The sequence below is a fragment of the Mastomys coucha genome, unplaced genomic scaffold (assembly GCF_008632895.1).
Source record: "Mastomys coucha isolate ucsf_1 unplaced genomic scaffold, UCSF_Mcou_1 pScaffold9, whole genome shotgun sequence".
Classification (NCBI taxonomy): Eukaryota; Metazoa; Chordata; class Mammalia; order Rodentia; family Muridae; genus Mastomys; species Mastomys coucha.
The window spans coordinates 50,521,249-50,536,567 of NW_022196915.1; the positions used below are offsets into that span (position 1 = coordinate 50,521,249).

At 42.2% G+C, this 15,319-nt stretch overlaps 1 protein-coding gene across 1 annotated transcript in view; it reads left to right on the top strand.

Moving 5' to 3' along the window:
- Pinx1 (PIN2 (TERF1) interacting telomerase inhibitor 1) overlaps positions 1 to 15,319 on the top strand; it is a 61,744-nt gene that overhangs the window by 5,381 nt on the left and 41,044 nt on the right. The window contains exons 3-6 of the mRNA XM_031361288.1: positions 725 to 817; positions 2,729 to 2,807; positions 6,404 to 6,496; positions 12,006 to 12,082. Coding sequence (XP_031217148.1) covers positions 725 to 817; positions 2,729 to 2,807; positions 6,404 to 6,496; positions 12,006 to 12,082 — 342 coding nt within the window. The remainder of the gene's footprint in view (positions 1 to 724; positions 818 to 2,728; positions 2,808 to 6,403; positions 6,497 to 12,005; positions 12,083 to 15,319) is intronic.

Genomic DNA, 15,319 nt, shown 5'->3' on the forward strand with positions numbered 1-15,319 from the left:
TTGCTTCCTTGTTGAACATTGTTTCCAAGGATTAAAATCTCCATCCCTGCTCTAACTTTCAAGGTTCTATGAAGTTCTTTGTCAGTGGCAGTCTCTGTAACTTGCTTTGGTGTGTCCTACAACCTTAGGTGTGAGAGCTAAGTAAGGCCAGGAACCTGGAGTACTCTGCCTGCTTTCTTGATGTCTTGGTGCAGTACTAAGTAACAGAGAATGACATATGCTTCCCATGCTCCTGTGGGCTTCTGCCACTTAGTATAGTCGTGGCCTGCTTCAGAACATGTAAGATGTATGTTCTATTCAGTGTCTACATGAACTCTGTATTAGTTCATGGGTTCAAGAGTCAGTATTGATAATTAAGAAGGCATCCTCGGTGCTGCAGACATTATCTCCCAGAACCCTCTGGGCCAATGGTTCTTGTTCTCAACCTTCCTGTTACCGTGATCCTTTAGTACAGCTCATGTGTTGTGGTGACCCCCAACCATAAAATTATTTTTATTGCTAATACATAACTGTAATTTTGCTACTGTTATGAATTGTTATGTAAATGTCTGATATGCAGCATATCTGATATGTGACCCCTTCGGAAGGATTTGGGGTCACTACCCAGAGGTTGAGAACTGCTACCTCAGGGTGTGTCCTTTTTGAATAGGTGGTGAAGAAACAAGCAGTTTCTTTTTATTGCTGATAGAGCTATATTTAATCTCTTTCTGTTTAATCTCCACAGGGCTTGGGGGCTCAGGAGCAAGGAGCCACAGAACATATTAAAGTTAAAGTTAAAAATAACAACCTGGGACTTGGAGCTACAAACAATAATGAAGTGAGCAAAATCTGGATGTCTTTTTTGCATCATTGATTTATGTCAACATATACATTGTGATTCATGCAGTGGGATGGTTTTAAGTCAAGACTGTGGTTCCTGCTTTGGGTGAAGAAAGACACAAGAGCACATGGCTTAGCTGGTCCTCATCCTGTGAGGTGCATCCATCACCTTGTCTCGTCCTCCTAGATCCTTTACTTAGTCAATGGCCTTGAGAGGCACTCCTATTTTATAGCTAAACTTAGTAAAAAGTCTTTTCAAAGAAATCTTCATTTCAGAATAAGATCAATTTTTGTCTTTACCTGCATCTTAATATTAGTTTGTCTTAATGTGGGTGACTTTGAGAATGGGGAGTGAAATAAGAAAGCTGTCTTGTTTCTGACTGTTGGTGTTCCACAGTTGGCTATGTCTTCTCTTGAACACAGACTGCACTGACATGTCTGCCAGAGTTCCAAGTTCAGCACCACCTACCCCTTTCCATTCAGAGCCAGGCTGGGAGCTTTCTTCCTGAACTCTTGTAGCTAACAGAACCCAGTTAAAAACTGGGAGAACTACTTTATGTAAATTGACTTGCTTCAGTAATTTGGTATCTCTGGCTAGAACAGCTAAGGTTCTCTGGAATAACAGCTAAAATTTTAGCCACTAAAATTTTTATAATGTTGACTGTGAATGCTGTTTTGAGAAACACAAAGCATGCTGCATGTACATTCTTAGGAGAAGCATGTGTTCTGTAAATCTGTGTGAATACCTTAACTTTTCAGCTTTCTTTTTTCTTTTTTTTTTAATTATTTATTTTTCAAAACAGAGTTTCTCTGTGTAATAGTCCTGGCTGTCCTGGAACTCACTTTGTAGACTAGGTAGGCTGGTCATGAACTCACAGATACCTGCCTACCTCTGCCTCCTGAGTGCTGGGATAAAAGGTATGTGCCACCACACCCCGCTTAAACTTTTTTAATAAGAAATGTTTGTGTATAGTGCATGGGGCAAATTACTGCTCAGAAACCCTGCTGCCAGCTGGTTCTCATTATTTAGAGGTCATTATTAGTGAACACCTTACAGTTGAATCTCATTGATTCAGAGACTTAGGGTCTCCTTCCACAAAGTTCTGTGAAGTTGCTGCTGACGCAGTAGTTAGAATTCAGCAGAATAGTCCAAGTTTTGTTGAGCAAAGAGGAGGACTCTGCTCTCGCTGCTCATGTTTTTCATGTTCTTAGTGTGTGCCTGCCTCCCACCTCCAGGGTTTAGTTTAGTGGGTATGGGTGTTTTACTTGTGCCTATGTGTTGGTACTACATACTGCAGTGCCCATGGATGCCAGAAGAGGGTGTGGGATCACCTGGGACTGGAATTACAGACAAATGTGAGCTACCGTGTTGAGCATGGAACACAACAGAAATTGAACGTGCATCCTCTGAATGAGCAGCCAGTGTGCTTACCTGCTGAGTCATATAACCAGCTCCAGTAGTCTCTCTGTGTGAGAAAATACTAATTTTATATTGCTCTAGTGTAATACTCTAAACGTTGCCCATTGTTTTGTGTTTGCTCTGACCTAACTGTTGATGGGTCATCCACGTTTGAGCTTCTAAGCAGCTTCCTCTAAATTTGTGTGTGTGTGTGTGTGTGTGTGTGTGTGTGTGTGTGTGTGTGTATTGTTGACTTTTTGGTGCTGGGAACCAAAAAGGGACCTTATACCTGCAAGCCAAGGACTCTACTACTGAGCTTTGCCCTAAATACTCCCTCTTTGGTATGGATCTGCTTAAATCTTATTTCAGGTTTATACTATTTTGTGAATCCAGGTAAATAATATTTTAATGAAATGTACAATTTTGTATTAATGTCCAGATTTCTGTTACATGTCTGTGCCAGTTATAACAAGTTTCAGACTTGCCCCTCATACTTTCTGGTGCTTCTAGGACAACTGGATTGCTCATCAGGATGACTTCAACCAGCTTTTGGCAGCACTCAACACTTGCCATGGTCAGGAAACAGCAGGTAAGGACACTACTACTGCTGCTCCTCCCATCAGTCACACTCCTGCTGTAGGCCTGTCAGACCCGAGTTCCTGATAAATACTCTGTTCTTTTTATATTTTAATGGCGCTGTCACTGAATGAGCTTTTGCTCACTGATCCATCTTGCTTGTCCTAGCAACATTTTTAGTTGTCACAGCTATGGACATGTTACTTGTATGTGGTAATGCCAGGACCATGACTAAGCAAAACAGCAGCAAAAACAGCTGTGGCTCACAGCAAAGAATGCTGCTTTCTTGGAGGAAACAGCGAGGCATATTAAGAAGGGGCACTTGGATGTTTTTAGTTACTGATAGTGCTGGTGGTCTGACCCTGGAAGTAGTGATGAAGGGGTTCACTTTATAATTCTTCAACTGTACAGGTTTTAAGTATATCTATATGCTATGCACACATTGTGATAAAAAGAATTGTGAACATTTCTTGAGTCTGGTGTAAAGTAAAATATACCATATGAAATTAATGCTATGTAAAGACTAAAATGAATGTCAGCTAAACCTTTGGCTACCAGAAATTCTACCTTGGTGAGCATCTGGTGACATCAAAGTGTCATAACTAGGACATCACTCAGGCATGAGATAGATGCCTTTGTCACTAGTGTCCTAATGGATCTTTTAACCTGTGATCCTTTTCTCACAGTTGTCTACACCCTTGTTCTTAATCAGGGAAAACTGTCTTGTAATGGGTTTGGCCTGGTAACTGTCACTGGGTGCTTAGTGCCTCCGACAGAAGTCTAAGAACTGGTCTCCAAGGTCCCACAAAGAAGGGAAACCTGGGATGGGCTGTATGGATAGAGAAGAGGTAGCTTGTTTTTCAGGTTTTCAGGGGTTATCTGGAAAGTTACATTTTCCTCAGTCTGATGATGTCATAATCACTATTTTCTAAGTGAGGGGTGCCATCTCAGTTGTTGGGACCCTGGCTCACTCAGGACAGGCCTCCCTTGTCCCACACTGATTGCCAAGGTAACATCCCCTTCTGGAGTGTTTAAGCAAGGGCAGGCAGTGGGTGTTCTGAAGGACCCAGGTCCCAGGGAACTGAGCTGTGTGTAAGAAAGGCTATGATTGACTTCAGAAATGATAGTTGGCCTTCATCCTCCTTGGTGCCCAAACCTGGTAGTATTTTAAATGATGTCAAAGCTGCATGCAACTACTAACTTGTAGCTATTTCCTGTTTGGGCCACTAGAGGGGGCCAGTAGCCCTGCTGTCCGGATAATGCATCTAGAGAAGCTTGTCTGTGGCTCCACTGCCACCCAGAACTGGAAGGTGCTTTCAGATAATTCCTTTTAGGGAAAGCCTGTCCCCAGGACAGACCTAGAGAGCTTGTTTTCTTATGCCATCTTTTTTGAATGCAGTGTCTTTGTCCACGTGAATTACTTTTTTTTTTTTACCAAAGTCATGCATTGCTTGTATTCAGTGGTAGATGACATAGGAACCTAGCATTCTTTTCTCTTATTAAGATCCTGTAATAAATTCAAACTGTTTGTTTTCTAGCTAAGCAGACCTTTTTGTGTTGTTCTCTTGTAGGACACAAGAGTCAGAATGTTCTTTTAAATTTCATTTTAAAAAGTTACCTTTTTCATACACATGGGTGTGGTAGTGTGTTTACAATCTCAGCACTTGGGAAAAAGAGGCAGGAGGATCAGTTCAGTGTTAGCCTCATGTAAATTGTCAGTACATGGTCAGCCCATGTTACACAAACAGAAAGGGCAGGGGCTGTCAGCAAAGTACATGTCCCGTGAAGACATGAATTCAGATCCCCAGCAACCATGCCAAAAAAAGTCTAGTACGTGACTGTAACCCCAGGACTGGGGAGAAGAGATAAAAGGATCCCCGGAGCTCACTGGCTAGCCTCCCTAGCTGATCAGTGAGTTCTAGTTTCAGCGAATGACCCTATCCTCAAAATAATATGTGTAGCAAGATGGAGAAAGACACCTAACATCCTGCTCTGGCCTCCACAAGCGTGTGTGTGTGTGTGTGTGTGTGTGTGTGTGTGTGTGTGTGTGTGTATGCACGTTCACATGTATACATGGGAAGAGCAATCCTGTCTTGCTTAGGAATAGCTTGTCAGGTTCACATTAGCATTTCAAGGGCACTTTCTTCTGCTATAGTAACTGCATATTTAACCTTCTGATATTTTGCCATTCATTGTTTTAAATATTTTTAGATGGAAAGTGGGTTGCTGAGAAGTTGTTAAATGCAAATGTGTGGTTTGAAGCAGCATCCTCAAAAATTTTTATTCAGGTATCCCTGAAAAGAATTTTGAAAGTGTGCCCTAACACTTATAGCAAGCCTGTGGTGAATGGCAGAGACCATCATGTTTTATGCCCACTGTCATCTGTTTAAAGTGTGTAAGCACATACTTCTGTAATTGTTAGAAAGGCTCTAGTTCATAATTCCTTTTCTCTGAAATAATATTTCCATCTCATGTACATCATTTTATCTTATGTTAATATGTGTTTATTCTTAATTTTTTATATATATATTTATGTTTTGAGGTAGGGTCTTGTTAAGTAGTACATAGTGACCTCACATTCATAATCCTCTTGCCTTACTCTCCCAAGTACTGTGATTATAAATTTGTACCACTATGACCATCCACAAACACTTAGAATTAGCTACATTTCTCTACTACAACACAGATAAAGCATGGTTTCTTAGTGATCTCAACCCTCAATACAATGCTTTCTTTTGGGTTAAGTTGTCATCATAATTAGTGCATTACTATTAGGATAACCAGAAAACATATTATAAATTCTGATAAACACCCATAAATAAAGCGGGGAAATCTCTGGCCTTGTGTCTTGATAAGTTGGAAGGCTGGTTTTGATGAAAAGATGGGGGCCTGTTACCCACACATTGATTCCAGAGAACCGCTTCTCCTAAGGTAGTATAAAGCCATATGTGGGAAAGGAGAGCCATGTGGGTTGTGGCTTTGGAGGAATGCCGGTGGACTCCCAGAGACAAAGTGATCCCCTGGCTCTGTCCAGGCTCAGGTCAGAAGGTGCCTTCTAAACTGAGAGTAGCTCTGGTGGGACCCAGTGTAGTGGCGTAAGGAGCACTTTTAGTAACCTATGCTGAGCACTGTCTGAAGGCAGAAGCACCTGTCTCCACGGTGTTCCCAGCTTGCTCTGCTTCATGCTCCGTTTTGAAGTACTAGGAACTCCTGGCTCCGGAGATATGACTACCTATGGTGTGGCTCAGTGACCATGATGGAGCCAACCCACCACTCCTTACTGCAGGTGATTAAATGATATTCTAGTATCAGCTGTGTCAGTGCGCTTAGCCATGTTGAAAAGCTTTTGGGTTACCTCAGTATTGTACTGCTGTGAGTAAGGCCATGAATAGTCATGTGTAGATTCTAGTCTGATGATATTTTCATTTTTTTGAGGGTTTTATTGGCTAGAGAGAAGAACCTTGCTTGATCTTCACTTTTAAAAAATTTCCAATTCTTTGGTAACAGTTCAGTAATAAATTTTGACACTCCTACAAAAGCTTATGTAAGTAACATCTTTCATAAGGAGAAAGAATTACACAATGTTTAATATTTTTCTTCTTTTTAAAGATTCCTCAGACAACAAGGAAAAGAAATCTTTTAGCCTTGAAGAAAAATCCAAAATCTCCAAAAACCGGGTTCATTATATGAAATTCACAAAAGGTGAGAGCTGGTGTTCACTTGCTGAAGTATGTATTTTGGCACTGAGTTTCCTGAGGCACTCTGACTCTTGACTAGCACTAAGCACTGGCTGCTTGTTTGAAATTCTGAATGGGAGGTCTGGGCAGTCTGGTAGATTGATCTGCGGCAGCCCTGGGTGCCAAGGGCTCAGTATGATGGCAAGTTCCCTGTGCTGACTTGCCAGGAATCTTATTAAAGTGCAAATTGGGGTGCAGTGGTGCTAAGAACAGCCCAGGGGAGGCTTCAGACTGGTAAGTCCTGTGTAGGCTGAGAGTGGAATTCAGGGTTCTGTTTAGAGGAGATGGCAATGCTATGTAGCTAGATCAGAAAATAATTTGATTTTGATGTTCTTCATCTTTACAGCTTTTACACTTGTTTAAGTTCTTAATGATTGTGGAGGATAGTTCCTGTTATTTGGCAGTTTGGATCATTCATTATATCAAAATCTACACTGTAATGACACATAGTCTCAAGGTGACCCTTAATAGTTTCCACAAGGTCTCCATCTCATGGAGTATTACTGAAAGCATTTTATGGCCACGGCCAGGGTGGTGTTGAAATATGCAGTGGTTGGAAACTGGGCAACAAACCTCTTTTGCCTATCACCACCTTCCTAGGGTACTCCCACCTTCTCCATGTAGCTTCTCATCGATGGTTGCACCTTTTCTCTATAGCCATTAGATGGCAGTAGTGTACAGATGAGAAGCCTCTCCTGTGCTATAAACAAGTCTCAGATGTTTCTGTAGACTGGCCACAACTATTTATTCCATGCTGTACTTCCTGTGTGCTAGGTGTGATGGTTACTGTTTTGTGGTATCCATTCACTATTTGATTGATCTTTGGGAAAACAGATGTCTGTTCCTGTCTCTGTGCCAGGAAAAACATATCTCTTTGCCTTGGTCTTGGCATTTTGGGGTTGTTTAACTCCTAGAACCTGCTTTAGTTGCTATGCGAGACATTTCTGACTGGAAACTGTTGCTAGTAGCTCTCCTCCAGGGCCAGGTCCCGAACAGGTAGAACTGGGCTTGGAAGAAGTGAAAGGCATGGCAGAGCCTGGGCTTCAGGAACAGAGTGACTTCCAGGCTCTGTGGGAGGAGAGCTGCAATCCCCTTTGCTCCCCTTTGTGTGTGGTTTAAGGGGCTCCTTTGTGCCGTCCCTTCTTTTTCACAGGCATATACTTTTTTGTTGGAGGCTCATGAGGCTTCTAATCAGGACTTATCTTTACCACACCATAACCCATTATAGACCAGAAAACTACTTTATTGTCCCTCTAGGCCTTGGGAGGTAAGGAATGGTAGCCCCTTAGTCCCCAGTCCCATAAACAGCCTTTCTTATTTCACTAGACACTATAGGAAGACTACAGACACTGCAGGGGGTGTTGCAGAGTACACAAATGCAACTCACTTTTAGATGACATGCAGCCTCCCCCACGCCCTACCCTCTAAATGTATGTGGTCTTCTGATTTTCCTTTAGAACCTGACGACTGCACGCCTGACTTCATCTGAAGCATTTGCTGAAGTCAGTTAGGATAAACCTCCCTAATCTGCTTTAATCTGCTGGGTACTAGCCATGCCTGCTTTCTAGTTCTAGTTCAGCCACTCCCTTGCTGGTGACTCTGTCAAACTGCTTGGTGTGTTATGCCTTCATTTCTCTCTCATAGTGAGGTTTGCATATTTATCAGCCCTGCTCATGAAGAAAGGAGGCCTTGGTGTGCAGAGAAGAAAGAGCTGAGATGTGTTGTGCTAGAGGGAGAGGAGGTGTCAGGAAATAGAGGACCCAGAGGCTGGGAATAAGAAAGAAGAGGAAAAAGTAGTGGAAGTCCAGGTAGTACAGGAAATAGCAGATAACCACCGTCTGCACCATCCAGTGAAAGTTGGTGTTACAGTTCTTTTAATTTTCTAAAAGCTGTTTCTTTTCAGTTGGTCTTGTCTCTGGGTATGAATGACAAGCATGAACTGTTGTTATCCTAAAGGAGCCTGTCTGGGTCTGCGGAAGCTGGCTTCTGGCTGGTGCTCTCCCAGACACATCCCGAGCCATTTCCCTTCCTTCGAACTCTGTTTCCTCTTCTGTAACAGAAGAGGTGTTTGCAAGCCAGCCTCATCTTCATAGTGAGTTCCTGACCAGCCAGGGCTATGTAGTGAGACCCCCTATCTCAAATTAAAACTACAAAATGCCTGGCTAGAGCAAGTGGTATTGTAATATCTGCTACTACCTAAATTCCAACTACATCAGTCTTAGTCCTGATGCATAATTATTTCTTTTTGTAGCTTCTACTTGGTGATTTGATTTGAAATGATTAATTATGTAATTTTAAGTTACTGTCATCTATATTTGTTTGAAATTTAGCTCCACCCACTGTTGGTGTATTCTTTTAGCTTTTCATTGGGTTCTTATGTCTACCATACCTCCAACCCTTTTTCCACCCTAATCCTTCTCAACCCCCAATACTAGGTAGGAGAGAAAGAAGGTTAGAGGGAAAGGGGAACTTAGACCTCTTTAGTCTACTTCCTGCTGATTAGGGTTGTCGGGTTCCTTGAGGCAAGTCTAATCTTCATCATCAGAATAACCAGCAATAGTAAACCAGCGATCCAGCAAACACTGAAGCAGGTAGAGCAGCCGCCGCCACAGGCCTTCTCAGGGCTCTCTCATTTATATCCTCTCCAGCTTCCCCAGAATTAAACGATCTGCAGCTGGCAAAGATGATGCCCTTCCCAGAGCCTGAGATAATTATAGCTAATGGCTATGGACAATCTGAAGTAGCCCCATATCCCACACCTGGGATTAAAACAAAAACATATTCATATAACATAATTATGTTTTTAAAGAAACAAAACCTCTCACTACATCCCACACTAAGATCCTGGTTGTAAGGGACATTGGTTTTACATTTAATGTATTTTTCTTGACTGAATCATGTAAATGGATTTTGAAGCAACCCAGATAAACCTGTTTTTTAATTTAACAAAAATAGTTACTAAGGCAGCATTTCTTTAGGGTTAGGACTATCTATACCTCATTGATCTTGTACCTGTGTTATAGTCCATTTCCTCCCCAGGTGCCAGACTAGTGGGTGCAGTTGGCATTTGTCACTCTGGGAGTCACACTCCTCCTCTCAAGGACCATGGTGATGATCTGGAAAGCCTGATAATGGTGATTGATAGCCAAACAGTGACAGATTGATTGCTGTCCTCGGTGCAGCATTCCTCTGTGAAAACCTACACCCAGTCTCGAATGGACTTCCTTCTGTCTGTGGCTCCTGGAAGCTTTTCTTCCTGGTTCTCCAGATGCAGTTGTAGCTGAGCTAGAACAGCCACAGCTGAATAGATAACCTCTGTTTTCCACCCTGTTCAGTTTTTCTGTTTGTCATTTTGTCAGAGATCTAAGTTTGTCATCAGTCTTTGTTGTGATTTTTACCACAGATGAGAACTGAAGCTACCATCCATTCAAAGCTGTGTTTTACTATGTGTATTTTATCTAGAGTGGCCATAAGTTCTTAACATATATAAATGATTCCGTCAGGACCATTAGCTGACTCCTGATTTCAAGATCACACCTACCTTCCCATTTTACCCACTTATAGGTGTTTTCTTTATGGACTCTGACTCTCATTTCTTCTCTGTGTTCTTGTTTTTCAGACTAAATCCAGAGCAAGTCCTGTACAGTCCTGGTTTCTACATTTAAGTGAACTTTGCTAGAGGATAGAAATTTCTGTCCCAAGAATCTATCATTAGAACTCTAGAAACCCTAGCACCTCCATTGAACATTACTGGCTTCCCTCTGAATCTGAGATTTGTTCTGAATCTCAGTGTGTTTATTTCTTCACATACTAAATTGTGAACTGTGGCCCTGTGTTCTCTCTTTTCTTTGAACCTTTGCATTCAGTGAAATTGCTATAAAAAGAGGTATAAATTTATGTTTCTTTCAGGGTGGGCTCCTCTTTTTAGGGGCTAGGTTAAGGGGAGCTGGTCAGTGCTTTGAGGGTTCGTGTTTGTGTTCGAGTTTGTTTCTTTTACTGTGTGGCACACACTGGCTTTGACTGCCCTATCCTCTTGCCTCTGCTTACGGGGTGCTTGGGTTACAGCATGCATCATCATGCTTGGTTTCCGATGCTCATTCTGAGCCATCTTAAACTGACTCTCTTTTCTGAGATACAACTTCCACAGTGAATGTGCTTTGCATTAGGAAATGGATTGCCCTGGCGACAGCTGAGGATAGGTCACTGCCTCCCAAGGACTGTGCACTTCTCAGTGCTGCACCCACAAGTTGTCTCTGCCACCTCTCTGGTTTTATTTCTATGGTACTGTTTGTGATAAGCATTACTCTGTTCTTATGTAGATACTTCTTGGTTTTGTTTGGTTTTTTTGGTTGGTTGCTTTTTGACTAGGGGTTCTTTTGAGTCTGGGGTGCTAGTATTGGTCTTGGGTGGAGGAGAGCAACACTGGGAACCTTCCCATCCCTCAGGAACAGGTTGTGCCAACTGTACCGTCTATTCCAGTACCACTGCTGCTGAAACTGGTTCTGGCACCTGTTTTTGCATCAATTTGAAGGGTGTTTTGTTTTTTTAATTTTATAGAGTCACTGAGCAGTATTATATTTGAATGCCCCAGTGTTAACCAGTGAACCAGAACTTTCTGGGTCATGACATTACTTTGTCAATTCTGCAGAAAACCAAGACCATTGAGCTGGTGACTATGGAGCTTGGCTTCCAGCTAGAAAACCAGATTCCTGTATCTGACCTGACCTCTCTTCCCCAGTTTAGTGGGCTTCACACAGAGTTAAGCTTTCAGATGTATTTTCCTTGAAGTTGATGGATGGCAGTGGATTTGGCTGACTGCTCACAGGGAACTGTTGGGTAGAAGTGGAAATTCCAAAGTGAATTTTAAATTAGTGGTTTGGGGGTTTGGAATTGAGTTAGGTTAGTTTTAAAACAGGAAGTGTAGATTCTTACCAGAACCATTTATTTCCCTCTAGTCACCATGTAACCTTCTCTCTTAACTGGTGGAGCTGTTACAAATAAGAGCATTTTAAAAAGAATATTTGAGCTTTGATTTGCTTTTCTTCTTTTAAATTTTCACTTAGTTATTATTGAGATTTTGTGTGTCTAATGGGTTTGAGGTTATGTGCCTGTCAGTATTTTCAGTCTTGTGTTTTGTCTCTTTGAAGAAAATGGTATTGTTTTGCAGATAACGAACCCAGAGATACCCTAAGTCCCACCTTGAAAGCACAGCAATCTGGAGAGCCACTTCAAAATGGAGCTTTCTGTGCAGTGTGTGTGCGCCAGGTTGTTTGCAGCTCAGAGAGGACTGGACAGCTCTAGTCCTAAGACAGTCACTGAACCTTTAATTGCAGTTGATATTATGATCATAGTTGTAAAATGAGGTCAGAGTCAAGACTGACCCTCTGCTTTCACCTCCTTTCAGAGGTCACATATTTATACTTGTTCTCATTTCAAATGAATGGCCTTACTGAAAAGCTTTGTGTTGTTTTTAGGGAAGGATCTGTCCTCTCGGAGTGAAACTGACCTGGACTGCATTTTTGGAAAAAGGAGGACCAAGAAGCTTGCTCAGGTACCAGCTGTGAGTGTGCTGCTGTCTGTGTGTCCCCATTGTGCCTCTTCCCTGGGGATGAAAATGTCACCCCAGCTACTCACCCCAGTCCTGCCTAAACCTCTAGGTCCTGGGAATGAGATGGACAGTGGATACACCTCCCTTGTACATGATGGCTTGTTCAAAACTGGGAGACACTAATGAACCCATAATTCATATTCTGTTAGATTCCATTGGGCTGTATATTGCACAGAACTTTTGCACTACTTCCAAATGTGAGAGACAGCCTGTCTGTCATCCTGATGTGAAAACTAAAGAGTTTAGCTAGACTTATGGAAAGAATGAAAATTAATTTCAGCTAAGAAAATCTGAAGTTACCATAATTCAGTTCCTTCTTGGATCTGGTATGCTGTGCCTTTTTGTGCTTTGTTCTTCTGTTCGTTCTTGCCAGGGTCTGTGGTCACCCTAGAACAAAAAGACAACTTTCATTATCTCTAGCATCTTTCCAGACTGATAGGTGTCTTTTTTTCCAGGGTAGTAGATATTTGTTACTCAATGTTATGTTTGGAAACTTGAGAATTGTCTATGATGAGAGACTTTGTCAAGCAATTTCCTTTGCAAATTAGGGCTGGATTCCTATGTCACCTAGCACCTCTCTGCCTCACTCCTTTAGCAGGGTAAACATGAAGGAAGCTCTTTCCTAGGGCTCCCAGTGGCCCACTGAGATTGATGGCTGCTGAGTCACAGGGAGGGTGGCCTGTCCTCAGTAATGACGTGTTCTGATAGTGGAAGAAAATAGTTTTGTTTGTTTGATTAGTCTTAGATCAGAGTAGATAGCACAGTAGATAAAGTAGAGTTGGGATCTGCAGAGCCCTTGTGAAAAGCCAGGTGGATATAATAGTGCATCTGTAATTACAGCTATGGGGTCATGGAGAAACACTGAGGAGAAAGAATCTCTGGAGTGAGCTGCCTAGCCAGACTGGCAGAGATAGCAAACTGAACAAGAGACTTTGTCTCAATATATAAGGTGAAGAGCAATAGAAGAAGACACCCAAAGTCAACCTCAGACTTCCATTCAACTGTCCCCATGTGTGAACACACACACACACACACACACACACACCATTCATATGAAAAAGAAAAAACTGTTTTTAGTCTTGGTAGCTGATCCAGGTGAGGACTGCACTGGTAAGGAACCTGGGTTGAGAATGCCAGGGAAGCACTGAAGCCCAGCTGTACCAAGAGAACTGCCCCATTCACTGTCACTGTGTGGCTGGGCCTCACAGTCACCTGTGGAGCCTGCTGTCCTGCAGATTCTGAAGTCTGCCTGTCTGTGGGGTATCTGGGTGGTGTTAGCCCATGTGCACAGTGAGGCAAAGAGTCCATATGTACAGCCACATGCATGCAGAAAACAATCTAACTGTGCTGAGGACAAGCAAAGGTCACCTTGTACAGTCCTATCTTGGATATACATTGGGTTTGCTTTTGAGTTCTTGGTACAGATGGACCTTCCTTAAGTAGTGTTGCTAAGAAACCTTACCATGTTACTTACAACAGTCTGCACAGCAAGGGCAAAAGGCCTTTGATCAGATTGGTTTGAAGATACTTGTTTTGTTTGGCTCCTCTTCTCAGTTAGATTATTGTGTTTCTTCCCTTGACCCCCATAGCAACATTGGCTTGAATTTATGTTTCGCATTGCCAAACATTGTGCCTAATGATTTCATTGTATCTAATGTCTTAAGAAATCCATCTACTGTATTGTACATGTGGACTTTCTCATCTGCCAAGTACTTTTGGCAGGCAGCGAACATCTTAAAAGACAAAGGACTTGCTTTGTATCCAGTTCTGGGTTCCTAACATGTGCACCATCCAGTATGGCACATGGTAGGGGTTCAGTAAATAGAAATGTAATTGTACATCCTCTTGTAAAAATTGGACTTTAGTTTTTAAATATTTTTTAAATGATACCTTGCATTTGCATAACTTTGGGACTGGTATTTATTTGAATATCTTTTCTTTTAGGAAATATTGATCAAGCTGCCTTTGGTGCCAGTCACCATCTGCTGGTGTCCATAGTACATTCTTGAGGGGAGATTATTGGATAAATACTTGCTTGTACTACTTTATGTTCTTAAAGATGAGTACAGTTTGTCAGAAATTGGCTTTCAGACATTGTCTCAGGCTAGAGTAGTTTCCTAGCTGCCGCTGTTTCTCATTGCTGCAGAGCATAAAGCATCTGTCACCACAGGCCTCTGCTCTGACTTCTCTGTGCCCTTTATTGGTGCTCAGCATTTCGTCCAGTGTGGAGGCTATGGCAGGACCATAGCTTCTGCCTGCATCTGGCTATTCAGAAGAACTTGTGTAGTGAGTGAAGGAACACCACAAACTGCCAATTACTCAGAACTGTTGGTAAATCGCTCTGTGCAGGGATGGATGGCCGAACCTGTCTAGTTTTTGAGTTCTTTCTTTCTCCAACTTGGTTCTACATTAGTTGGAAAACAGTTAAGCAGAGTGCTCCCTAAATTGGGTCTACCTGCATCTTCTATGGAGACAAAGAAATGGTCCTATATACTGAGTTGAAATTACTTGGCCCTTAGCTTGCTACTTCTAGGAATTAGGTATATGTTCTCAGTGGGGACGAGGCTGTTTTGGAGAGTGTCATTTCTGTGTGTGTGTGTGTGTGTGTGTGTGTGTGTGTGTGTGTGTATGTGTGTGTCCGTCCCACAGTTTGCAGACTAAAGTTGGAAGACACTGAAAAACAAATTCCATTAGTTCCTATCTGGGTGAACTTCCTGATGCTTTCTAGTTTGCTCCCCCTCTCATTTTTTCCCTCCCCCACCTTCCCAGTTTCCTTCCTCCATCCAGCTTATTTCCTGATTCAGCCTTATCACTAGAGAAAATACTCCTAAACCATACCGAGGTTTGGAAATGTGTTACTAACAGTCTCACTTTGTTTCTTTAAACAACAAGCCTCTGGCATAGGCTCCTGGCAAGTAAGTGTTCGTGTCATCACCATATGACCTGACTGAATGAGAACCCTACATTGTTTTGTGTACACTTAAGACACCAAATTAATGATGGCTTGCTTTGCATGGCTTCTTTAAGTCCGTGCACCTTTTTCATTTCATGTTACCTATCCACTTTGCTATGTCATTCTCCTCACTCGATCTGAACACTGCTTCCATGCAGACCCCTTTCTGTTTGGCTATATTAATTCATGAGGCATTTTAAGCCATTCTTTTTTTTTTTTTTTTTTTT